The sequence below is a fragment of the Colius striatus genome, chromosome 2, assembly GCF_028858725.1.
Source record: "Colius striatus isolate bColStr4 chromosome 2, bColStr4.1.hap1, whole genome shotgun sequence".
In the NCBI taxonomy this organism is placed as follows: Eukaryota; Metazoa; Chordata; class Aves; order Coliiformes; family Coliidae; genus Colius; species Colius striatus.
In genome coordinates, this window is record NC_084760.1 from 114445540 (window position 1) to 114473021 (window position 27482).

The following is a 27482-nucleotide window of genomic DNA, read 5'->3' on the forward strand; positions in this document are numbered from 1 at the left end:
GCATCTAGCAATCCATGGCAGAAGAGCCTGTGGGGTATTACCTTCATTTATTGTGAAAGCAGATAAACGATGGACCTTGCTTATTGTATCTGTATCTTTCCCATGTGAAAATCAGTGTTTCCTTCAATTGTGTTTTCAGATGGGTGGTCTTTGTGTGTGGGTTGTCTTGTGCATGTGTGGTTTTTGTTTGGCTGTTGATTTCCCTTGGAAATAGTTGCATAAAATTTTGGCTTAACATGCAAAATTCTTTGTTTTGCTTTGTTCCCAGTCTTTGTCTTTAATCTGGTTTCATGCAACACTGCTTCAGATAATAAGCTTTGGATAAAATACAATTTTGCACATAGATTTCTGCTGAAGGTTTAATTTGTGGACCTTTTGTAAGCCACGTTATACTGTGACTCTAAAGCTACTCATGAGAAACCGTGGTCTTGTCATGGATTTAGCAAGGAGGGGTTTGGTTTTTGTGTGTTGTGGATTTTTTTTAAATTAATCTAATAAATTGGGCTAATGAATGGCATTGTGACATCATTGTAATTCGGCCAGTACTCAGTCTTTCCTAACAGATGTATGACCAGGTCGCACTTTTGTGCCTTGTGAATGAAGCTATTGTAGTAGTGTGCTAGTAGAACTGACTTCTTTCTCTGCAGTTTATCTACACTGCCTCTTATCACTAGATATGCCAGGTTTTCCAGGAAAATGGTGTCTTTTTAATTCAACTCTGATCAGATTAAGTTCCTTTGTGGTAGATCTACAAAAGAAGAAAGAGTAGATTCTAGTATTTAATATCTGTGTTGTTTCTTTTTAATTTCAAACAAATACTTTTTTCTATTCACAGAGCTGCTCATATTAATAAAGGGAGTATAGGTTATGTGAAAAAGAGTTTTATTAATAGATTGACTAAACTGGAAAACGTCAGTCTTGCATTTGTGTCTTGAAAAAGTAGCAGTGATTTGTTTTATTCAGTGTGTTTTTTTTGGTGATGGTGAGATAATTTTTTTTTACTAGTTGCTTAAAAGAACAAGGGTTCTGCAATCATTGCCTGACCTGCCTCCCCAGATTCTCTCCTGTCCTGAAATAACTTTGAGCCCATAACCAGTTTGAAGCAAACTTTGCTGAGATAATGGGCTCAAAAGTGAGGAATTCCTAAATATATTGAGAAAATAGACAGACAGTTAAGGAAGACAGGCATCATTACCACCCCTGCGGAAGTAAAGGCTGCATTGTGAGCACCATTGAAAGAGAATACAGATATTGTGAGTCATAAAGACAGGGTAGGAGAGCCTTCAGTGGAGCTTAAACCTTCTTGGTCACCACTGAATGTACATAGCAGCAAAACACCAGACTGAGTTAGGCCTTCTGTTCATAGGAGTGCTTACTAGTCTAGAATACATTTAACATGCATTTTTAATACAGCTGGATGTAGTGTTTGGAAACTATTGATGGAGATGTTGGTGATGATCCATATTTGGCTTTGGGAAATAGCCGTTTCCACTGAAGGAACAACCACTTCTGCATAGTTTACTCCTGTTTCCTGAACAGCCAACACCAACATCATTTCAGTGTGAGGTAAAACCGACTCTCAGGACGCCACTGTTGAAGGTATTAGAGATGCTTCCTCAAGCAAAATCTGAGTTCTCACCATAGACCTGTTTCTCTATCAGACTGATAGCTGTGATGGCTCATTTTCCTTGTATCAGAGCTCAGTCAACAGCTAGCTACCACTTTTAGGCTTGTGCAAAATGTTTGCCAAATTAGGTGTTTCATAGGACTGAAAGATTTTTGCTTTGAGTCTTGCACATGGTGTTACCCCTCTGAAACATTTTACTTCATTATGGCTTAACCAAGCATGGGAATACTTGTAACTCATATTTGCCAATTGTCTGAGCAAAGATGGTCTACATCTGACAGTGCCTAATGGACATTTGCATTTCCACAGAGCTGAGCTGTGTTCCCCAGGGCCCATATTATTTTGGAGTAATGATGAATGTAGTGGCATTTGTCAGCCAAGCCCTGAATAAGAAGCGATAACCAACAGCTCTGAATTCCAGAGGTAGCAGACTAGAGACAAAGCAAGGGCTTTTTGAGGCATAGCTTAAATACATAAAACCCCACATTGAATGAAGCTTTTGCTTTCTGAAGGTCCCTTAAGATTTCTTCTTGTTCTCTTGCATAACTTTGTGGATTTAGCTTTCCTGCAACAGAAATTGTGATGAAATGAAAAATTGCCATCTCTCCTGGTGCTGTAATGCTGAGCTAGTGCCCAGTGGTGCCCATCCCAGTCTTATGCAAATATGAAGGGACTCTTGGTGAGACATTTACCTGAAGGTTCTGGATGTGTGCGCTCATGTATAAAAGAATCTACATTTGCTCATCTTTTAGGTATTGCACAAGGTGTTTCTTAAAACAACTTTGTAAGAAATGAAGAAAAATGGAGTTTAAAACTATTTTTTTCTACATTATTGCAGCTGTTAAAGATGCTTTTTGAGAAAGTAGGAATCAAAATGTAATTGCTTTATAAAGTTTCTGATTATTGGTGTGTTTTCTGCATGTTTCCAAGAGTGACTCCTTTTTTTTATATGCATTTCTGTGCTTTTAGAAAGAAATATTAAACATAAGTCATTAAAAAAATAATTATATAGTTGGGGTCATGACATCTAAAACTGCAGTTGCTCATGTACTTAACTGGTGGTGCAGTCTTCATTTTTTTCAGTGTTTATAAACTATCTCACTAACCCGTAAACTCTCTTCAGCTGTATTTCAGATCCGAAATAAGTGGTTATTTGTGTATTTCGTTGAACATTTTAGTTTTTATGTAGGTTGTCTATGCTTTAACAAATAAAGAGAATATTCATTTTGAGAAACTTCCTTAAAACCCATAAATCCTACAAAGAAAATTAAAATATGGGCTTCTGCGCAACTGTAGTCAGGCCTTATAGCATAACATACGCTCTCATAATTATTGAGAAACTTATCAAACTAAATACGTTAAAAATTCAAAATGGGTTTGAGTTGTGTTCTGTGCTTAAATGTTTCATCTTGCAGGACTTTGAGGTTTTTCAGCCTTCCTGGTTACACCATAGAAATATCTGGGTACTTTGGGATTTGGGGGATTTGTTTCTTGGGAGGAAAAAGAAGAACTGGAACAGGCTGCCCAGATGGGTTGTTGAGTCTCCTTCTCTGCGGACATTCAGAACCCATCTGGATGAGTTCCCATGTGACCTACTCTAGGTGATCCTACTCTGGCAGGGGGTTTGGACTGGATGGTCTTTCGAGGTCTCTTCCAACCCTTAAGATTCTGTGATTCTGTGAGTGTGCCATAGTGTAGTCGTGTAGGTCTTTCCCTTCTCTGAAGCGGCCAAGTCAATAAACTATATCATGATGAGCATCGATTTAACTGTGTCATTGGCATTTGCAACCATGTTTAGAATGAACAAGTATTTGAATAGTTTTGAATACTAATATGATGAATGTTCCATGAATCTAACCAATTTAACCTTTAATAAACCAAACTGTTGTTTACTTCAAAATATACTGTATCACTAATATGTTTTTTCTGTCAATTCCTCTCTTAATTGATCACTCCGTTTCCCCCTGCCTCCCATGGCAGTCTTTTCCCTGTAAAAGGACCAATCTGTCTAAGGTAGAGAAATTCAATTTCTACATATTGATTGCCATGTCTGCGTGTGGTTAACTTGCAGAAGCTATGCTAATCACTCATCTGCCTTGGTTAACTTTACTTTTTAAATAGTTTGGTTTTTTTCCCCACAGAAATTCATCTGCTTTTCTGTTTGTGCACTGGTCAGACAGCATGATATCTAATTCATAACCCTAATGAAGGAAATGTTTTCTGTTACCATAGGAAGTAGTTTTGTAAAACTTTTGTTTTGTCCCATTGCTGTAAACTCCTAAGCAGGCACTTAATTGCATCATATCTTCCTATTTTTGTGATACCGAGTAATAACCTTCCTACTATTTTGGTTTTGTTTTAAATCAGGTTAGAATTTGAGAGACAGCAACGAGAGGAGCTTGAAAAATTAGAAAGTAAAAGGTAACATTCTCTATGATCTTTATGTGTGTGAATACATATCTACATATGCAGATTGTAGACTCCTTTAAATGATTAATTTGAACTCACAGTGTTACTCAGCAAACAGAGGGTCCTGATAGAAATAATTTTATCTTGTCTTATCCTCTATGAAAATGTTGGGTATTTTCTTGGACTGTTCATTGTTACTGGTTAGTAACAGATAGACAAACCAAATGGTCACTCAGTGTGATCTTTAGTGAATGAAATACCAAACACGAGGTATGAGGATGGTAGGTCATACAAACGTAATATGGTAGTCACGCTCTTAGTTCTCATGGTATTGTTTTAAAAGATGGTAAATTCTTTATCCAGACCTTTTTTATTAATTAGTTGCCTTTGGAATGAATCTTCATTAGAAAAACCAATGTTGTAAACTCTTCTCTCAAATAGAACCACAGTGCTAATATAGGCACACCAATCGTGCTTATCAGGATGATATAATCAGTTTGAAGTACAAAAGAAGGTATTGTTGTCAGCTGACAAACTGAGCTGACTCCTCTGGCTCATCATAACTGCTAAGATTTTTGAAGTAATAGCTCTCGCCTTGTTGCAGATCACAGCATTGATTACATTCATAAGCTAAAAGACTTTCTGTCGTCTCAGCTTTAGACTGCTTGCTCCGTTTTTGAAACCTGTTTATATAGCCGGACTAAGTTAAGTAAACTCAGAAAAACCCTGAAACCCTGAAGCATTAAAAGGAGATATTTAGAAAATGATGCAACAAAACCACTGCTATTTACCTACTTTGTTATGTTGACAGGATTTGAATTCGGGTTGTGGTGAAGCTGCTTTGCTTGTGCTTTAATTTATCTGACTTTAGCTTCCCACAAAATAACCATCTGACTTGCAGATTCTCTCTACGTATGTTCAGGCAATGGTGTTACGGGGGTAATGGTGACCTTCAAGTCTCTGTCCTCATTGGGAATCCACTAGAACCTTTAAAAGAGAGACTGCACAGGACATAATAATTTGTCTTAAAGTATTTTCTCTCACAAATACGTCCATTCCTAAGCTTATAATCCTGTTTATCAATAATTCAGTTGGTTTTACCTGAAAAGAAGACATTATTGTAATTCATCTGTTTGCTTCAATTTGGTGAGGCAAATTTCTAATCAAGTCCTTTTATACAGATTTTGTATATGAGAATGTAGGTACATGTGAATACATATATACATATATATTTACTTTTCATTGTGTTCTATCAGTATTTTAATTGGATTTGATAGATGTAGTACAGTCTCTTTTTTTGCTAACATAAATGCTTACTAGCATAACATGTCTTCCTATAATTTCATATATCCACAACTTGTTATGTTAAAATAGATGATACGAATCTCTACCATTTATCCAATGCATTGAGTCACTTCCAAGAAAGTGGAACATCTTAACCTGTGGCAAAACAAAACTATTAAAAAAACACCCATTATACAGACTGTAAAATCCTTGTCCAAACCATTTTAACTTTCTAAGGGATATGTTGTCATTTGGAAAAGTTGGAAATATTGCATGTAAATGTTTTTCTGTAGGAAACAAATAGAAGAGATGGAAGAAAAACAAAGGTCTGACAAAGCAGAGCTTGTAAGAATGCAGCAAGAAGTGGAGTCTCAGCGCAAAGAAACAGAAATAGTACAGCTGCAAATTCGGAAACAGGAAGAGAGTCTGAAACGGAGAAGCGTTCACATTGAGAGCAGGTTAAAGGATTTGCTGGCTGAAAAGGAAAAATTTGAAGAAGAGAGATTACGGGAACAACAGGAGATAGAACTTCAAAAGAAGAAGCAGCAGGAAGAAATTTTTTCGCGGGTCAAAGAAGAGTTGCAGCGACTACAAGAACTTAATCATAATGAAAAAGCAGAGAAAATGCAGATTTTCCGTGAACTAGAAAAACTGAAAAAGGAGAAAGATGAACAGTATATTAAGCTGGAATCGGAAAAAAAGAGACTTGAAGAACAAGAAAGGGAGCAGGTGATGCTGGTGGCTCATCTAGAAGAACAGCTTAGAGAGAAGCAGGTCATGATAGAGCTCCTGAAGAGAGGGGATGTACAAAGAGTTGAAGAAGAGAAAAGAGATCTTGAAGATATTAGAGAGTCTCTTTTGAAAGTCAAGGAAGCCCGGTCTGAAGGTGATGAAAACCGTGAAGATGTGGAAAAAGCACAGCAAGATTTCATAGAGTTTAAAATGAAACAACTGGAACAGTTGACTATTTTGGAAAAAGATTTAGTTCAACAAATGGATCACTTAGAAAAGGAAATAGCAGATGAAAAAAGTGCTCTGGAACACTTAAAATTTGCACATGAAGAACATTTAAATCTCAAGAGAGACGATGAAATCTCTGTAGACTCTGTATTCAAAGCTGAAGAAGTTGACAGGATAAAGTCAGCGGAGTACAGACTCCAGTCTAAAGTACGCCAGCTTGAGTACCTGAAGAGTAATCATTTGCCAGCTCTGCTGGAAGAAAAACAAAGAGCTTCTGAAGTCCTTGATAGAGGCTTGTTAGGGTTAGATAATACTCTCTATCAAATAGAGAAAGAAATAGAAGAAAAAGAAGAGCAGCTTGCCCAATATAGAGCTAGCAGAAATCAGCTGCAGCAGCTTCAAGAAACCTTTGAATTCACAGCCAACGTAGCTCGTCAGGAAGAAAAGGTTCGGAAAAAGGAAAAAGAAATCCTTGAATCGAGGGAAAAACAGCAGAGAGAGGCGCTGGAGCAAGCTGTTGCTAAGTTAGAAAGGAGACACTCTGCTTTGCAGCGTCGTTCAACAATAGACTTTGAAATTGAAGAGCAGAAACAGAAGCTTGCCACCTTGAACAACAGCTGCAGTGAACAGGCGGGTCTGCAGGCCAGTCTAGAAGCTGAGCAGAAAGCCCTTGAACAAGACCGAGAACGGTGAGTGTTGTGGCAGCTTCCATTTGATACAGCCTAGCCACAAAAAGTAAATAGTTTTATACCTTAGCTGGTGGGAGACCAATTTGTTCTGTATCCCAGTATTTGAGTTTCTTGATGAGTTTAAAGTAGTTTATCCAGAATTGAAGCGCTGTACTGCTTGTTAAAGAATTCTTGCTTACTCATTAACTTCTGTTGTGTTTGGATACTTATCCCATCCTCAGCAGTGTTTTCATTTGCCATCACAGTTCTTAAATTGTTTTGCCTATTTAGAAAGCTCAAACAACTTCATGTTCTGCCCTTAGAAAAACATGTACCATCTAACAGCTTTTTTTATCTTAAAATATTAATGTATAACATTTTTGTTTCATTGTTGGTAACAAGTTAGATGTTTGTTCAAGATTTGGAGACTGGTAGTTACAGTATACTACCAACTGTCTCTCCCAGCTGATGATGCACTGAACACTTCTGGTATTCAAAGCAAATGTGTAATGTTTAGTTTTTTGTTATTGGTTTCAGAGCTAAAAGAACAGAGTAGCCATATATCCATGTAAAATTTGATGGTAGTTTTTAAGCCTGTTAGAAAATCTGTAGATGCTTTAATGCAGCCATGGGTGATGACAAATCCTTTTAGGTCCAGAAGCAATGTCATCAGTAGTACACATGACATATGATAGCAAAACATTCAGCCTGAGTATGAGAGGCTTAGAGAGGAGTGATGCAGGTGAGGAAGGATCTTTCTATGCGGAAGAAGAGGAAGGAATCATTTGTTTTATTTTTGACCTGAGCAAAAATCCACTGGGATTGATGCATTTAATCCATGCAGCATGGAGAAAGGGCAGAATTGCCATTTTTAGATGTGTTGTCTGATTTGGTAATGCTACAGCTTTAAAACCTGTCAGTATTGTTGAAACAATGAATTGTTTTTTCTTGAGGTAGTATTAATATTCCAGTAATGATACGACTCTTTCTTCATAACCCCTTCAAACAGATGCTTGAATAGAACAAACACCTAAAAAAGCATCTTGCCTTTAGCCGAGTTGAAGAACTCTTCTTTAGCCTTTTTCTTTTAAACCATTATCAGAAGAGAATAGTTTCTCTCTGTGAAGAGGTTACTATTTCAACTTTTAGAGCTACATTGTGTGGATTTTTACTTAAACATTTTTAATACTGATTTATCATTTTATTGTGGATATTGCCATTATTTTTTGTAATTGTCTTGGATAGAAAATCCTGTTTTCTGCACTAAGCATCTCGCTTGACTAAAGTCAGCCATAAACAACTGGAGGTTTCACAAAAATAGACAGCTTAGTTAGCCCTCAAGAGATTGCTGGCTTGTGTGATAAGTGGAAAAATATGTTGTCAGCAGAGGTTTGGAAAAGATAGCAAGGAAGTGAAAAGGTCTTTTTAAAAAAAACAACCTTTTTTTTTTCTTATTTACTTTAAAAGCCTCTTGCACAAACTAAATAAAGCTTCGAAGCCTTTCATTGAATCGCCCAGGGGCCTGAATAATTCAGTTCAGGAAGTTTTTATGAATGTTGAGGCAGAAGAAAATCTTAAGATGCATGATAGTATCTTAAATGTTTCAGGCTACTTACTGCTATTGCATTTGAGTTTACACTTCACAGAACACAAGGTCTTGGGCACTAGAGTATGCAGTATATGTGATGTATACGTTTCTTATTGTTTATCTAGATACCAGTATGTATGGATGTGCTCTGTTTCAGATCAGTGTTAACTCTGAAAATGCTTAAATGCAGTATTCATTTGAAGTGGTCTAAGTGTGTAAGTCTATCATAACTAGATAAAAGGATTTTTCCAATTTGGACATTGTTAGCTCAAATTATTTCACCTACAGGGGTGAATCCTGAAAGGATGATTTGAAGTTAACTCCTACTGGAATAATGCATACATGTTTTGTCTTTACTGGCAGAGGTCTGTGGCATTAGTATGACCATCACACAGATTTAGAGTAATCTTTGAGACAAAGGGATGTGTCGCTCACAAGTGACAAGTGCAGTGTGGTGTATTTAATAGCGGGTGCACCACACGGATGGAGAAGTTTATAGCTAAAGGAAGTCATATCTTTTGGTAGCACAATGTTTACAAATCAAGAGATAAGCTTTGTTGCTTTAATGTAATTCTGATTTTTGTGGTTAAATTGATTTTCCATAGATGCAAACACTCTCCTATATCCATCAGCCATTTCCCATCCACTTTCCCCCAGGATGAAGGATTGTTTTGCTGCTAATCAAAAGAAACAGATGGCTTCTGGCAGTGCTGCAAAAGTAGTCTAAAAAGGAAGTAACAATTCAGCCTGCTTTACTCCAGCCTAAGCCTCAGCATTCGTCATGTCTTTAATTTTCTGCTTTAGCCTTCAGGATGGAATAAAGTAGTTGTAGCATTGTACTTCAATTTAGATATTTGCAATTGCAAGACGAGCAGGAACTTATTTTCTTTTATTCTTTAATTTTCAAGTAACCTCTAGAAAACCAATTACCTTTAGAGACAAAAGTTGTAATGGAAATGGGGAAGATTATTACTGTGTTACTAATCTAATCTCAGCTACGTTACAAGTGAGAAGTGTGTTCTACAGGTTACTTTGTTATAATATAGCTTAATTTGACTAAGTGATAAACGTAGCAAGAAGTGCTGCTTATTTTATATGCCATGCCTCAGGCATTTTCAGTCAAAAATATGGTACACAATTTGACATATTCTACTCTGTGTGTATATTTGTTGAAAAAAGTGATGAAGTTTCCATTTCAAAAGATTTGTTATATATGTATATATATAAAATAAATACTAAGTTTGAACGTAAATTTTCTTATGGGCATGTGTTGCTATGTCGTTGTTTTATGTTATCTTTGGTTTTTGCGCTAAGTACTGTATTTTGAGGATTGAATATATTCCCTTCTATTTATTCCTTTACCACATGTTGAAAGCTAGTAACTGAGGTCCTTGATAGACCTCTGTAACAAAGTTTACTCCAGTGATTCTAATAGACAAATGGTCTTTCTAATTAACATTTAATGTGTTGAGTTGGATACATTTTGCATTGGAAGTTATCGGTTTATTTGACTTAATACTGCTATGCCAATGTGTTTTTGAGGTATCTCTGTTTTCCTATGTAAATATGCTTAAGAAAAAACTATGATTTTTATATCTGCAAAAGTATTAATACCTACAACCTTATGTACATGTATCCCTCTGCAAGTACAGGACTTCTCATAAGAACTATGTGAATGAACTCTAAACCAAAACAAATTACATTTTAAGATCTCTTTATAGCCTGGATCAGGAAATTCAGCAGCTGAAGCAAAAAATATATGAAGGTGATGGTGGTCAGAAAGTAAATCATGGAACATTAGAAGAGAGACTCTCCCATGCCACTTCCCCTACCAGCCCCACAAAGCCACAGCCGCCCGCTGCACCGCTAGTTGATGACAGGTAGGTAACCTGCATCTCTGCAGTGTTTTACAGGCTATGGCTTTAAAAAAGAAATGTTTCGAAAGATTGTTCTACCAGAGTTGGTTTTTAATTAAATACTGTAATCATACTTAAAGACTGGTCTGGAAACAATTAATTCGCAGTGTTTTACTTTAAATAACCACGAGCCTAATGTTTTGCTCCTGTTCAGTTTGTTTTGGAATAGAGGGCTGGGAAACTGTAGTACGAAATGTATTTCGGTTGGTTTTGTGTTTACAGTTACTTGTCTATGTGGTATTCCTTTCTATGCACATCAAGCAATGAAGTAAATGAAATCATTTTAGGCCTTTTTTATTAAGACAGCTGCCTGGAATCATTTAAAATCTATTTCATCTCATTTTTTTACACTTAATCGTACTGTTGTTAGTCTTAAATGGATGGAATGTTCCAGGAGTTGAAGACCAAATCTTTGTTAGTCCAAGTTGCCAATATCACAAAGGGATAAAAGCAAACCATTAAGTAACTAAAGATACAACCCTAGCCTTCTGTTTCTCCTTCAGCCTTCTTACCTTCACTGCCACTTGAGTGTAGAGCTGTATGCATAACAGTGACTTAACCTGTGGTCCATTAAATTCTCTAATTATGACAACAAATTGTTAACCTTTGCCTGATAAACCCTTGTTCAAAAGTCCGCGTTTCTTAAGGAGAGATAAAACAGGTCTACCATTAAGCCTGCCAATTAAGAGTTGTGTGGTACCTATAGTTCATAAGTGTTTCAAAGAGCCCTTTAGCCTGTCTTGATTTTTATCTAAGAATAGACTTTTTTTCCCCCCTCCCACTGTTCTGTGTCTTGTAGGATAAGTGCCTTTATTGAACAAGAAGTGCAGAGAAGGCTCCAGAATATTCATAATAAAGCTGAAGATAATGATGTTAGCCTGTCCTGGTCTACAGAAAGTTTAAAGGTGAGCAGAGATGGGTAGAAAATCGTGACCTTCAGTGCACTGTGTGTAACTGATGATTTAGTTCTGTTGTTTGGCAATTTTCATATTTTCCAAAGCGAAGTAATTTTAATTTACAAAAACCATGAACAGGAAATCAGTTTTAGATTTTGATCAGCTCCTTTTTTTTCCTGTGGCTGAAATTCAAAAGTTGTATTGCTTTTGCTTTTTTCAGGGAGGAATGTGTAAATGGCAATAGAAAGCTGGCGCGTAAAATGGAAACTCATGTCTGTAAAATACTTTGATAAAATTCTATCCAGAAGAATGGGAATTGCTTATACTTTAAAACCAATGCTCATTTAAAAACTGGTGATCCAATTAATCCAAAGTCTGGGTTGATTGACTTCTAAGTGAGTGATTTAATGAATATTGATAAGAAAATAGCTATTTCTGGCTACTGTAAAGAATGTCTCTTTGTCTGAATACTTTTAAACGAACTTCTACAAGAAAGGAGCTTTTTTTAGTAATCACCTGCACCTTTTTTGTTCTTAGGATAATGAGAGGCTTAGTAATGGCACTGTTCAACGCAAGCTCAAGTATGAGGTAGGTCATAATTTGTCAGAATGAAATGGTTGTTTTAAATTATGGCATGCCCTGTAATTAAATTTCTTAATGTTTAGCTGCATAATTAGAATTTCGAATTTGCAGCAAGATGAATGGCAAATGGAAACAGCAATGCATTTTGCCAGCTGGAATTGAAGTGATTTTATTTTTTTCTTCCAGATTAAGCATAGCTTTTTCCTTATTTGAAAGGTGTGGTGTTATTGTGGATCTTTCTTCCTCCTTCTGTCATGATTCTTAAATCTGAACAGTATCCCTTTCCTGATTTATTTTTTTTAGAGGACAAAAAACATTTAGTGAGGAGAGGTTGCCTGAATTCAGAATACTGATTCACATTTTTAACTCTTAATGAACTACTGTAAGGATGTCTGTAGTATTAGCAGGTAGCATTGGGCAAATTTGCCTGTGTCATGAAGGATTCATGTATGTATTCTTAAATTGAGACTTACACCCCTCCCACCATCTTTGCCTAACTTTTGCATGAGACATGGTTAATTGCTTGTCTTGCTGAATAAATACTAAACACCTTTAGTAGGAGGACTGCAAGGCCTCCAATTTGGACTGGTTTTGACTTTGATACTCTTATTTTTAAACTGTATTGGACTTTTTACTCTGTCTTGGATAATACAGGATGACTTTCTTGTGTATGTGTGGAAAAACATTAAAGATGTTATCAGTTTCTGCGTCACTCTTGGACTTTCCTGTGATTTTGGAGTAAAGCAAATAGAAACCAAGTGAAATGGATACTGTACAAAATAAAAGCAGCGGTGGGCTGAGAAGATGAACAATTCCTGAATCAGACCTCAGTCACTTCTGTTGGATTTTCTGTCTCTAATTTTGAGAGGTTCTACAATGATTCTACCTATTTTGAGTAGTAGTACAAACCAATCAAAAATCAATCCTCAATTTAAGAAATGTTTGAATCAGAAAGTTTTATAAGGACTTTTGTGTTTTCTTCTTTTGAAATTCTTAACAGAAAAGTCAACAGTGGCAGCCACATTATGGCTTACCATTTATCTCTAAAGATGGCAATCATGCTTCTGAGTTGTGTGGAGAAAACACAGGAGTAAGAAACCATAAAAGACAGAAGGACTATAACGAGCTATGGGATTTATATTCTGGTTATGGAAGAATCTCCTCTCCTTTTACATCAGAGAAGGCATTTGAGAGTGGAAGAAGTAATTCAGAACAAAAGAGCTTTGCTTGTTGTTGTGACATTGAAAGTAGTTTAATTCACTCTAAAAATACTAATACTTTAAAGAGTAAGAATGTTCCTCATCAGAATGTTTTATCTACTTTACAAAGTCATGACTTAAATAATGTGGCTTACTCGCTCTGCAAGGGTGAAAATTTCAATCATTTTGATGATAAAATAATTACTTCTCCGGATTGTGACAGCTCAAGAACTGAATCTGATTGTTCCCACTTGAAACAGCTGTCTCCTGTAGGATCCTTAATGGGTGCTAATGAGCAGCCTGGCTTTAACAGCATATCGTGCCTATTTTTTTCTCAGTCTAATATGCATTCTGAAATAATAACTTGTAAAGAAAACAGCCCATTTAAGACAGTGCACCCGACAATCAAGGACCAGTTTAGTAATTCTCAGCTTCCAACACAAAAAGCCTCCAATTTGATTTCTTTCAAGTCAATAGCTTCTCATTTTGATGTGAGACCAGAACACACTCACGGTTTGGGATATCTTTTCAGTAAGCTTTCCTGCCTTTACAAAGATACCAGTAGTCATCTGCTCAACAGTACGGTGGTTTCGAAACAAATTAAAGAGTTGGGAAGTTTATGTGACAGAAATGAGAGATGTGCACAAGTGGTATCACTAATAAAAAATCTGCCATTCGTAAGAAATTTGCAAATAAATGTATTCTTCAAGTCAGATGTGGATCAAGATGTGTCCCACTCTACTAATGATGCCAGAGCTCATACTGCAAATGTCATTCAGCCTGAATCCCCTGTGCAAGAGACTATCACGATGTGTGTAAGTACAGAAATCTCTGATGCCTGTGCGAGAAACCCCTCTGAGGGTCTTGTCTGCTGTTGTAAAAGTGAGGAGCTGGAAAACAGTCTCGTATTAAAACAGAAATTTGTGCACTTTCCTGATGTCTTTTTGAAGCTTCAAGTCTGTTCTCTGGAAAAAGTGCTGGAATTCTTGACCTACACCTTACCTCAACTTTCTCTTAGAGTGGAGGAATTGAAAGGTATATATTGGCTTGCTGTTGGCAGTTGCAAAAAACTTGATCCAGAACCTGCTTGCTTGCTTTTGTTCAGCTCCGTTCTGTATGTTGTTGTTTCATCAGTCGGACAAGACGTCTGCCAGAGTTCCTTGGCAATGTTTTGTGAGGTTCCCATCATCACTATCAAGGAGATTCAAGTTGGCTTTGCTGGACAGAGTATTAGTCTTCTGTGTTCTGCTGAAGATGGTTTACTCACAATATTTACCTATAACAAACACTTCACTCAAAGAGTTTGTCATGACATAATGAGTGTTTTGATTCCTACGACGGATGATGCTGTTTATTTAAATCACCAACTCTTGAAAGATGATTTGATGCAGATTTCGCTGGACTGGACATCAGAAGTAAATGACTTAGTTCTTTCAAATGGAGTGCGACTGTCCTGTAAATTTAAGTCTGAATTAGCTGATCTGGTTTACTTACTCCATGAAAACATGGGAAGCGTTAAACCTTTATTAGGTGACATTCACGTGCTGCTTTATACCTTAGTGAAAGTCGAGTGTGCTAAGCAGACTGTTTATAGAGCTCTTGTTCTTACGACTACTCATATAAGTCTCTTAAGGGAAAATAATGGCTTTTATCCTGCACCTAACTTTACGGATGCTTCATGCCAGCAATCACAGTTTGACAGCCTTCAGTTGTACAGTTTGAATGATATCCGATGTGTGGTTTTGCCAGACAAAGAGAATTGCGCAAAAATTGAGCTTGTGTTTTCTAGAAGGAGCAAGGTTGGATCTGATTCAGGAATTGGTTTTTCTACACATTGTGGCAAAGAAATAAATACTCGACCGACAGCCATCCCGTCAATTCTTCAAAGCCGTTTGCATATCCCTTCGGAAATCTGGAAATTAACATTCAGTTCAAGTGAAGAAGCCATTTGGCTAATTATGCATCTGACTAGGTGTTGAAATCCAAATATGTTTAGATACATTCAAAATAAGAGGCTAATGAATATTGATAAAATCTCTTTCTTTCTTTTTTTTTTTAAATCAATAAGCAAAAGAGTCCTTTGAGCCTGTGGGGGGATGCTGTAGGAAGTGGAGATACATTGTACCAAAGATCTTTGTTACATGAGTCTCTGATATGCTGTAGATACATTTTCTTGTGAAAGTGAGGAAATTAAATGTTTCTATCTTATGTGTTAGGTGGATCAAAACTGTAATTACAGCTGTGTCTTCTGATTTCCATTTTGGCTATGTTTTCTGGCTCCCTCCATCTACTCTCTGTCTTCATTAACGTCTTCTCTCTTCTTCCATGATTGCCTTTTCATTAATCTTTCTGAGGATCTTTGTTTTTCGTTCCTCTCATTTATTTCATGCCCTTGATCTTGATATTTCAAAACATCATTTTTATACCTTTTTTAATTTTGCGTTCACTCTATGCTCTTAATACTAAGACTGTTTATAGCTTTTATACTTTGAATTTTGGGAAGAATAGCCTTGACAATTCTCTTCTTTGGAGGGTTTTTTGAGTATTATTGCGCTGTTTCATTAAGGTTTGTCACAAGTGCAAAAGGAGTGGTGTTTGGTTTGTTCAAAGCGTGTTGGCTGACTTACCAGGAATTGATAGATTTGCTGTATTGCTTTGCTCCTGGGTTTATCCCCTTTGTCTAGGGCTAAGAGTGTAGGAAGCAGTGAATCCAAGCAAGAAAAATGCAAAGAACATCTTATAGTCCTTTTAGATTTCCCCCTCCTCTCCTTTTCTTACAGGGAAGGAGTTCATGACTTTAAGTAACGTGTATTTATTTTGTCCAAATAGTTAACTTGTACTTCTCGGCACCAGAGCAGGTCTTTATATTCCCTTGATGTGAGTTTTTAAGTAAAATGTGAAAATGAACCTGATGAAAAGATGTAAACAGATGTTGATTGTGCTTTAAATAGTATTTTGACCTTTGGCCATGCTGCCATACCTGTGGTAAGACAGACATTTTGGGGTTTGTCATCTCTGTACGTATTTTGTCCTGTGTTGAATGGATACTTGGCAACTGGGAATACGGCCTGACGGATGGAGTAAGTTTAATTCTGGAGTTCTCTTCATGTCATGTGCCTGGCCTGACTTTCCTCTTTTTCTACTTGCTAACTAAGGGGGCTGTTCATGCTGTGAGTTTGCATCTCTTTCAATTCTCTTTAATATTACATTCCAAGAAATAATGGAACCATGGAATATAAGTGAAAGATTTTTATTAGTTGAGGCTTGCCTTTAAAGCTTAGTACAAGGTTATTCTGTACCTGTTTCCCCTGTCAGATGTTCAAACAGTAAATAAGCTGTTGTCTTCCATCTTTTATTTCTTCCCTTGTAAAGGGAGATGAATACCTTTTGAATCCTGTTGCTTGAATGTGCCATCTGCCTTACTTGAGGAAGATGGTCCTTGGCAGAAAAAGCAGTGGGATGTAATCTGAAATTCTAAATTCTGTAAGCATATTGCCAGTAGAGGTGCAATTCTTCTACTAGACAGAGTTAGACTTCAGTCTCTCTACTAGTATAAGAACATTTCCCATTTGTTCTTACCATATGTTAAGACATGATAATGTAACTCATGTGGGATTTAAAAAGACAGGGTTTGCATTAGATGAGGAAGCTGTGTCTGGGAGGATGAGTGCTGGTTTGGATAGAGAAATATGTTGGTTTTTTTAATAACTGAACTTTCTGCTACCTCAAGTCAAAAGGTGAGCAAAATGTGTCACATTATTTTTAGATATGGCTTTTGTTTTTAACAAAAAAAGTACACACAAGTATCTCTCAGAACATGGAATGGACAGAGTAGTTACAAGTTTGGAGTGTAACCTTGTGTCAGTCCAGTTCACAAGTGACTCCTACACAGACATCGCCAAGGCATTTCTTCTGAGCCTTGCCAAAAGCTAGCATTGAGTAGCATGATCTGGGAGGACTGTCTTAATGAGGGCTGTTCAAGGAATGACATTTCAGCAACTCATTCCTTTTCAGATTATACCCTGAAGTTAAATGTATGTGCACATTGTGTTCCTATTAACATGATTTTCCTCTTTTCTGTTTATTTTCAAGTCTAACTCAAATAATATTCTGCAGTTTTATACAAAAAATTCTTCACAGCAATACCTTTTAATGTACTGTAAGTTAAACATAATGATTGATGTTTATGAATATCTAAACATTATTTAATGTATTAGAGTGGGTTTTTCACATCACTTTGAGATGATTTTCCTTTCTGACTATTAGCTGTTTGTAACAGTTCTCTGAAAATGACTGCAAATAAATTACATGTTGACAGAGGTGATTTTAAGACTGACTTTATGGTTTTATTTTTGTTCTAAAACAGATTATATTGTTGTCAAGGCAATGAACTCTTCTTTCCCCTAAGGAAAGAATTGCTTACATTTCTACGCTCCAGAAATGAGTTTTAGTTGAAAAGCGAGTAACGTGGGGAGAAGGGAAAGAAAGGCAAAATGGAGAGGAGAAAACACTTGTTGTGTAAACAAAGGGCACTGAAAAGGTCACTTTGCTGCATTTTCTTCTTCACAACTCTTAATGCTAACATTAAGGGAAATGACATTGGCATTTCTAATTGACTGGTAATGAAATAACAGCCTCCTCCTCCTTGAGAGCCAGCTGAGGATGCCAAAAGGCTGTCTGTAACATGCGGCATTTTTGAATGCATTTCAAGCTTTTCTCCAGCTCCTTCACAGCATCATGTATGCTGGAAGTCACCAGGAGTTGCTCCAAAGCAACCAAATGTGGGTGACCAGAAGTGTGAGTCATGTGCATGTTTGGAGATGTGTTGGTCAAGACTGAAGAATTTTGACCGACATATCTCGTTGTAGTTGCTAAAGGATTGAAAAGAAATGTTGAGAATACAATTACAGATCGAGTGATGAATACCATAACTAATTACAAATATAGAACATAGTTATAACTTTAAAGTGATAATTTTTAAATCTTTTTTTCTTATTGATAACTTATATTTGTCACGGTGCTGTTGTTTTCTAAGTACAAATTCATTAAGGTTTTCAGACCATACACATTCAACTGAGAAAGTGGAGGACCTCCTAAAAGGCAATTCCTGTAGTTGTTCACTGTAAATGCTTATGCTACTTTTGGACCAGTCACTGCAAAGCATTAACTTTGTCAGTTGAAAAAGTATTTTGTTTTTGTTGTAACTTTAGAGTTAGAGTTTCCATCTGGCTGTTAGTCAGATGAGTGTGCTCTCATTACAAGTACCTTTTCAGATATTTTTGTCCAGACTGTGCAAATTTATCCTAGTTGAGTTTTCTGTTAGTTTGATATGATTTTAAGAAAATAGTAGGAAGCTGTTGTGACAGTGGATTGCTGTGTTATCTATACCTTATTCAATTATAAGTCAAAGAGTTTTCTGAATTGCCCTGCAGCTTTGCATGATATTGTAAACGGGTTTGTTACACAAAGATAAAAGCATACAAAAAATGCGTCTGACTGTGAAGGCTTGATTCAATTTTTGTTTTTTAAAGATAGTTAATACAATGTCTGCTTTCCCTTAGTTTTGAGATCTAAGCTGAAAATACCTTTTTAAAGGAAAAGCAGTATTTTTAAAGACACTTCACCTTAATTTTTTCATGCATAACAAAATGCAAGGGCTTGCTCATAAAAGGAGATTCACTCTATTTTCACAGAACTCCTTTGTTTTAGAAGTAACTTCTGCCTCCTCCATGCTCTCTTTCCCTACTCTTCTGCACAAGAACACTTTCTCATTTTTAGTGAAGTTCTTTTTCTTTTTTCCTTACATAGTGATTTTGGTTTTCCTTTGTTCTCCCTATTTGGTACGCACATGAAAGCGGATGGTCTGTCGTTCACTGAGAGCCAATCCAGATGACCTAAAGGACCCCATTAAAATTAGTATTCCACGCTACGTTCTATGTGGACAGGGAAAGGATGAACACTATGAGTTTGAAATAAAGGTAAGTGCTTTTCAGTTACTTCTCTACACACCTTGCTTGCATTTGTAGCATCACAGTAACAATATTAGGAGAAAAATGCCGTTGGTGTGAAACCAAATAGTTCCTGGTTTGCTTTGTCCAGTCATTGGTGTTCACTGTGATAACATCATCACAGTTAGCAAAAATGGAAATGACGGCTGGAAGTGCACCTGAGAATCTGCAGCTTTCAGAAATCACCTTAGTAACCCCAGTAGGGTTTGTTCCACTAAGTTTAATCCTTGGTTCTCCTTCTGTTATCTAAATGGCCCCAGTACTGTTATAGGAGAGGCTGGGACAAGGCATGCAGAATACAGGACACTATCAAGGCAGCTATTTGCCAAGTGTCAGTGGTACACAGGAGGCTGGTGGTCAGACTCGTGGGGTGAGCAGTTGAAGATCCAACTTCAAATAATTTGGTTAGAAGTGTTGGAGAGATGAGGATTAAATGCACGTTGGTTATAGGAAAGCCCTTTATTGAGCTGCGAGTGTCAGGTATGGAAAATAATTAGGCTTGAAATATTTACTTATAATAATGAAAGCATTAATTAAAGTATTTTGCACATATCCACAACAAAGGCTTAATTTCTTTCGGGCTCTCTTTGTTGTTCTGGTTCTACCCACTCTGTATCTCCAAGGTCTTGCTCCTCCAAACTGTTACCTGCTTCCCCTCCATTGCAGTGGCTTCCTCGGTTGATGTTCTGTGCAGAAATGCTGGAAAAAAATGCATATTCATTATGTTTCATCTGGTGCTAAGCCAATGTTTTTTCAAAGCAAGATGTGAAGTCTAATTGGAAATGTACTCTCAGTGCATGTGGACATGTAGCATAACTGATGTACATGGCATCAGAGACAAAATTGGCAGCCTTCGTCGCTGAATGTGCTGCCAGATGCTTCGTTAGCTGCTGTAAGTTGGAGGAGTGACCTGCCCTCACAGTGTGCAGGACCATTTTTGAACTGTGCTCACATTCTCTTTTACAAAGGCTTTTACTAAGGTGGGCAATCTTAGCTCTGTTTGTCCTAATTAAATTTTCATCTTGAAACATACTACACAATTTGTACATGGAATACTTCCTTTTGCCTTTTGAAGTTTGAATTTCCTGGGGCCAGCAAAAGGCCAGAGCCAAAGAGAAGAGTAAGCACATATTGAACTCCCCAAGTACTGTTCCACTCATTAACTATTTTCAGCACACAGGATCTACTAAATTGGATAATGTTTAGTGAAGGGAGATAAAATAAAAAGATATTTTCTCTTTTTAGTAATTTTAGATATCTCTGCCAAGTATTCTCTCTTAATCCCTTAAACTTATGTAAGCATCTGCAAGATCTTAGGATGAAGGGGCAGTTCAAAGACTGTGTGCAGGAAGACTTGGACTTACCTGGAAGAAAATGTAGCAGAAGAAAAATGTTAGAAGGGAGTGTGATTCGTAACCAGGAAGGAACAGGATGATATATCAAGGAGAGAGAGAAATATGCATATGAAACTAGATTCTAGCTGTTCTGGTGCTTGTATATTTTTTTTCTGGGAGAAGTAAGACTTGCAACCTAACAATGATGGCATAGAATGAATGAATGTTCTAGCTAAGATCGGTGTATACAGAGTGGCTATTTTCTTCTGTCATAGTCGCCAGTACAGTCTTTTCTTTCTCTCCTTTGCATCTCTAGGCTGCTTCTGACAGAAACTGCTGCTTAGATCAGGGCTTTGTTGAAGGTCAAAGCAAAGAAGTGAATGACATAAGGAATGGGCTGTCACTTTAATTGTAATCTGTTGCTGTGAACTTCCTTAGAACAGTAAATATTTTTACTGAAGCTCCTATGGACCTTAGTTTGGCAATCTTTGGGGTGTTTCTTATAGTCATTCCCTTACACAAGTCAATCAACTGTTTATGTCACAGTGGGCTACTTCTGCTGTGGTCAGGATTTGGCCTCAAGCTACAATCCACAGACCGTCCACAAACTTCTCTGTTTTAAACCTTCCCCCTGCAGAGCTTCCAACTGCTGCTATGGTTATTCTGTGGGAAATCAGATACATGGAACAGTTTGGTTTTCTTTTTTTCTTTTGCCTTAAATATCAGGAAAGTAAAGGTGAAGGTACAGGGAGGAGGAAACAGGTAGTTGTTTATTTCATCCTTCCCAATGGGTCAGGATACAATATCAGTTGTTGAAACAATTCCTGGTTTCAGCCTTACTTTACTTTGTTCTAGTTTATTTTTGGGCGGTCTCCTGGCAGAAGATGTCTCAGTCTTGGAGAGGTGTTGTTAGTTTCATTTCTTTTGCTGGGTCCCAAAGAAGCTTTCTTGCTCTTGCAAAAATGGGCAGCTGAACTATTTGCATGTAAAAGCACTTGAAATCTGACAAAGTGACAAGGGATGATTGAGTTGATTTGTAAGACAGTCCCTCAGGCTTAGAATCCTAGGTACCTCACAAGTATTTTCTTCAGCAGATGTTTCTAGTCATTATGTTTGTAGATAAATCCTGATTCTATTGCTGTACAGGGAAACAAATCTAGCAAATTTCTGTAACAAATATATAAACTTTTTTTATGACATGCAATAGTAAAGATTATTTCCTTTATATGTCAAAATAGAGAAGGCAAGTTCCCCTTCCCTTGGCAACATCACATTGAGTTTGTAAGTCTTTCAACTCTAACAACCAGCCAGAAATATTTTATTTTAGTACAGGTTCAGCACCATGTCCACTTAGACATACAAAAGCCAGTAAGACAGTTTGTCCACTCAGGTATTCCACTTGTTACAGATCCTACTTTAAGATGTTGACTGAGTTGGACAGAATTGGACAGAAGGCAAAATAGAAGCAAACCTGTTATTAGAGTTTAGACATCACCTTCTTGTTTTGCAACACGAGATGTCGTGGGGCTGTTTGCTGGTCTGCTATGAAGCATTCAGGGTTAATGGATGTGTTTCCAAAAACCCTTAAATTTGAGCATCAGTTTTATATGTTGTCTTTAAAGACATGATGAAACAGTAGTAACTTGATCAGGTCTAAACATATTTATGTTAGAGCTGAATTGGAATGCCAGAAAACTTCCCTTCCTTTCATGTTGTTGTGATATGCAGAATATTCAGATGAGGCTGTGCTAGAAACAGTATGTGGGAAGTGCTTTTGCATTGATAAGACTGTTACAGGGAGTACCTGCATTGCAGACAGTACCTGTAGACAGCAGCAGGGAAGGGGGAACTCCAGCTCTCATAAAGGCATATGAGGTGTCCCTAGAGCAGCTGATGGAAGCAAAGCCTGTAATCAAGCACAGCCAGCCCTGCAGGGGATCCTCTGCAAGAGGGAAAGGTGTAAATAAGTCTTTTCATTTTTTTTAAGCTTTCTCTCCTTGTTCTGTGTTCTCTCATTTTATTTATCCTATTTGGTATTTTTTCAAAACTGGATTTGTCTTGTGTTTCAAAGCCTTTATTTAAGTCATCTCTGAGTTCTCTGCAGGAGTTCTCAAAGCAGTGCTTTTCTCCAGGTCTAGTCACAGTTCTGTTCATCCAAGTGCTGTGGTAGCTCTGCCCAAAATGTCCATGTTTCTAGTCTAAGTTTCCTTCTGAGCTCAGTGAGGTATTGCATAAATGAAGTAAACCAGAAGTAGTTACGTAGCTCTTAAAGAACAGGATGCATATCCCATATCTACCTCAATTAGAAAAAAAGAAAAAGCCCAGTCTTCCCTTCACTCTATCAGTTTAATATCCTCAGTATTATGAATAATAGACTATTATTAATAACTTAGAAATAGGTTAGAAGAAATTTTCAGACAACTTTTAGCTTTTCAGATTCACAGACAGTGTGAGGAACAGCTTCATGGCAGAACATGAATTTTCACAATGCCTGTGGACAGTTTAGCCAGCCCAGGTAAATAAGATGGGAGTTTCCTGATCAGGTGGAATAATTCATTGTTTGTTTGTTTTTCTCCCCCTGTGGTTTTACTTTTATTTGTATGAGGCAGAAGGAGAACAGATTCTGAGACAGGCTGTCAATTAATTAAAAATGTTTGTTATTTTCTGTCAGTAATCAAGAGGAGAAAAGATAAGGAGATGGGGCTATAGTATCTCATTTCAATTTATAGGTTTTACATAGCAAATGGTGTGCTTTAGTCAACCTCATTTTTTTGTTATTAAGAAAATGTTTTTTAACTACTGTAGGGGAAAATTCCAACTAAAAAATAAAGGGCTTTTCAAATCTCCTTTACTTATTGTTCTTCAAAAAGACCTGTATATGTCCCAAAGCCGTACTTAAACAGTATATAGTCTGTCATACAGCTTTTTAAAATGGGGATCAGCTGTAGAAGTACAAGTCCCTGTTCTGGAAATGTTATTGCTATGCCAGATGTGCTGTAGCTTACTTCTCTATATGAATGGAATTTGATCCTGTCTGTGCTAATAACATTATTGCTGAGCTTTGGGGACCAGTTTAAATTTTGTTTAGCTTTAAAATGAATTTTCCAATAATATCAACAGTAACAACAAAGTATTGCAATGTGTTACCTACTAGTCTTGTTACAAGAATTAGGAAAGTAAACAAAGAGAATGGACAAGGACCTAGTCAGGACAAGCCAAGCCACCAGGGAAGACTCTAAGGGAAAATCCCTCCATTCTTATGGCTTTGCTGTTCTCCTTCCTGTCCATCTCTAACAAGTTGTTAAACTTTGCAGAAGAAAACTAATAGTTGGCTGTAGGCAATTTGATTTGGGTAAGTTTGTTACCACCTTATCACCTAGTCAACTGTCAGATGCACAGCTGACAACTTGATTGGCAAGGTCATATACATGCTCTCCCCATGCTGTGGAGCTGGAAGAGTCCTAAATGCTTTGTGCTAGGTTACTCTGATAAAGACATGCTTCTGTGAAAACCCTAGGGAGAAAAGATTTCTTTTGAGTAAAGATCATTTACAAATGAAATGATCACAGCAAAATTTCATGACTCAGAAGTATTAAAATACGATATTAAAGCAAAAAGAAAGCGAGAATGAGTAACATCTGTATGATTATCCCTTGCACTCTGGTGTTTATTTGAACATTAGAATCATAAAGCCCTTGAAAGTAACTATCAGAACTAAATGGTTGATTAATTGAGATCAGCATAACATTAAAAATCCTGACTAGTTACTGCTTTTTTCAGTTAAACCTGCCTATGCATGTTAAAGCCATTCACTGCTTTGTAAAGCCTGAAACACTGTTAACAATATATTGAGGGAATATAGGCCATTATACAGGAATTCTAGAAGCAGTCAGGCTTACTGGTGATGTAAAACATGAATTCTATAAAAAACAATGGGTTTGCATTGTGGAGATGGACTAGAAGAACTTATGTTTTAATAAATGTGAAAAATTTTGAGGCAATTAGTTTTGTTTATTTAAATCTTTTAGTTACAAATAGGAAAAAACCCAATCCCCAAATCTGGTTTCTGACGTTAGAGCAGCAAAGGCTGTGGGCATGGGGAAGTGTGGACCAGAGATGAGTTTGTTGTGAGCATGAGATAGCAGCTGTCATCATCAGTGCTTGGATGCTGGTCTCCTCTGGCTTTATTGCTCTGTTTCTTTCTTCTTCTACTTGGTTATCCTGCACTGTTGCAACCTCCTTTACCTCTGTAACTTTCCAATGCACTCAGCAGTGAGGGAACTACTTGGTAATTTTAGGAACCACTTTAAGATTAAGAAGCCCATGTCTTTATGAAAAGTGTTTTATGAAAATGATTATGTTTGATCTTTGTGCATAAATTCATAGCTAGGCAAAGGTAATATCACATATTAAGCCTCTTAGATTAAAGAAGCAACAGTCTTTTCAGGTTTAGGCTCTGCCAGTAGGCGTTCTCCAGCTCTAGTAGTCTGTAGAGAAAAACACTCACCTCTCCCTGCAGTATTGCTTGTTGGTATCCTCAGATCACCAGACAGAGGCTTTGTTGTAATATCAAAGGTACGAGTCACAGCACTTTACTGACTCACTTCAGGATTTCTTTCATTTCACTTAATTTCAGACAGTCAATTTTTGTTTTCCCCTGAATTTTTTGTGGTTTCTCAGGTCCAGTGAGGATTTTGTGACTAACAGGTGCTAAGGTTGGCTTGCCCTCTGTCTTTGCTTGTGTTGCTAAGAGCTTTATTCACAGGAGTTTTTAATGAAACTTCCCCTGTAAATGTGCATGTGTGTGTTTGTATGTATGAGAATATACATTTCTCTGAATGTATAGAGAAGCACTTGTGCTGGATGTTAATCATTTGTTAATGGAACACCCACTGATTGGAATGCTGAGAGCTACATAGCTGCACCAAGGTGTGATTGGGGATTGGAGGTATTTTAATGTTTTTACAGCCCTGTCAAACCACTCTGGAATAAGGAATAAAAGTGTTCATTTTTTTTTGCTTTGCAATCAGTGCTCCTTATTAAATACAGTTCTGTCACTGTAATGAAAGAAAAATTAAGCCAACCTATAAAACCTTATGGATTTAAGGCAACTAAGAATTTCCTGGTTTAATCTGATAAACTGTTGTATACTGCCTGGTTTTTAGTGTTGTACCGTGTGTGATTTTTACATCTGTTCCTTCTTTTTATGTTGTCTGATACAGATAACGGTCCTGGATGAGACATGGACAGTATTCAGGCGGTACAGCCGCTTTCGAGAAATGCATAAAACTTTAAAACTGAAGTACCCAGAGGTAAGTTTCAGTAAAACTTCTTTTGTGAAAAAGAGAGGAAGGAGGTAGACACTGAAAAATAAGTGTTTTTCAAATGGGAGGTGGTCTGAGACAGCCAGTATGGCTTCACAAGGGACAGGTCCTGCCTGACCAACCAAGTGGCAGTCTATGATGGAGTGACTTACCTAAGTGGACAAGGGAAAAGCTATGGATGTTGTCTTCTATGTGGACTTCTGTAAGGCCTTTGACATGGTCCTCCCTGACATCCTTCTCTAAATTGGAGAGATATGGATATGATGAGTGGACTGTTAGGTGGATGAGGAATTGGTTGGATAGCTGTGTCCAGAGAGTAGTGGTCAATGGCTCGATGTCCAGATGGAGATTGGTGGCAAGTGGTGTCCATTGGGGGTCTGTGTTGGGACCAGTACTGTTTAATGTCTTCATCAATGACATAGAGGGATCGAATGCACCCTCAGCAAGTTTGCAGATGACCACAGGCTGAGTGGTGCAACTGACACAACTGATGAACAGGATGCCATCCAGAAGGACCTGGGCATGCTTGAGAAGCAGGCACATGTGAACCTCATAAGGTTCAATGAGACCAAGTAAAGGTCTTGCACCTGGTTCAGGGCAACTCTCAGCATCAATATAGGCATCAATCCATGACATGAAGGGCTAGGGGATACTGGCAGATGAAAAGCTGGATATGAGCTGACAGTGTACTCTCACAGCCCAGAAGGCCAACCATATCCTGGGCTGCATCAGCAGCAGGGTGAGGGAAGAGACTCTGCCTCTGCTCTGCTCTAGGGAGGTCCCACCTGAAGTTTCTGTGTCCAGCTTTGGGGCCCTCAGCACAGGAGCTGTTGGATGGGGTCCAGAGGCCACAAAAATGACTAAATGGCTGGAGCCCCTCTCCTGTGAAGAAAGGCTAAGAGAACTGGGATTGTTCAGTCTGGAGAAGAGAAAGCTCCAGGGAGACCTTATTGCAGCCTTTCAGTACTTCTAGGGGACTCATAAGATGGGGACAAGTGTTTTAACAGTTTGTTGGACTAGGACAAGGAGTAATGTTTTTAGACCAAAAGAGGGTAGATTTAGACAAGATGTAAGGAAGAAGTTTTTACAATGAGAGTGGTGAAACGGTGCCACAGGTTTCCCAGAAAGGATATGTATCCCTCATCCCTGGAAACATTCAGTGTCAGATTGGATGGGACTCTGAGCAAGCTGATCTAGTCGAAGTTATCCCTGCTCATTGCAGAGAGGGTGGGACTGGATGTACCTTTAAAGGTCCTTTACAACCCAAACCATTCTGTGATTCTACGATTCCTCTCAGCTGTACACTTCTAGGAAGCCTGGCAAGCCCTTCAGCAGTTCAAAGCTCCAAGGCTGCTAGACACGGGATGGATGCTGCAGTGAAACTGTGACTCTGTGTGTTGCCTCTAGCCATTAATTCCCTTTACTGCTGACTGGCATCATTCCCTGGAGGTTGCTGTTCTGTTCATTGCAAGATACTTGCAGTCAGATCATGTCATCCTGACAACTCCTCATTTAAAAGAAGAGCGTTGTTCCACAGATACCCTTTTGTAATAGTGGCTTCTGGGTTTCTGCAAAATGGAAAATTGATCTTTCTGACCACCTCAGAGACTCTGGGCATTCAGGATATGAGGAGCTGTGCCTGACAGAGCTTTAGTTCATTGGAATGAACGTTTGGGTAATTACAGTT

At 37.7% G+C, this 27482-nt stretch overlaps 1 protein-coding gene across 5 annotated transcripts in view; it reads left to right on the forward strand.

The window, feature by feature from the left end:
* Nucleotides 1-27482, forward strand: part of KIF16B (kinesin family member 16B) — a 137753-nt gene that overhangs the window by 71978 nt on the left and 38293 nt on the right. For 2 of the 5 annotated variants that reach the window (XM_061989218.1, XM_061989219.1), the window contains exons 18-25: nucleotides 3608-3640; nucleotides 3995-4048; nucleotides 5614-6969; nucleotides 10246-10416; nucleotides 11252-11357; nucleotides 11886-11936; nucleotides 18985-19107; nucleotides 25694-25783. In XM_061989218.1, coding sequence (XP_061845202.1) covers nucleotides 3608-3640; nucleotides 3995-4048; nucleotides 5614-6969; nucleotides 10246-10416; nucleotides 11252-11357; nucleotides 11886-11936; nucleotides 18985-19107; nucleotides 25694-25783 — 1984 coding nt within the window. Of the gene's footprint in view, nucleotides 1-3607; nucleotides 3641-3994; nucleotides 4049-5613; nucleotides 6970-10245; nucleotides 10417-11251; nucleotides 11358-11885; nucleotides 11937-18937; nucleotides 19108-25693; nucleotides 25784-27482 lie in introns of those variants that run through there. The other 3 variants (XM_061989220.1, XM_061989221.1, XM_061989222.1) reach the window with 3 other exon arrangements.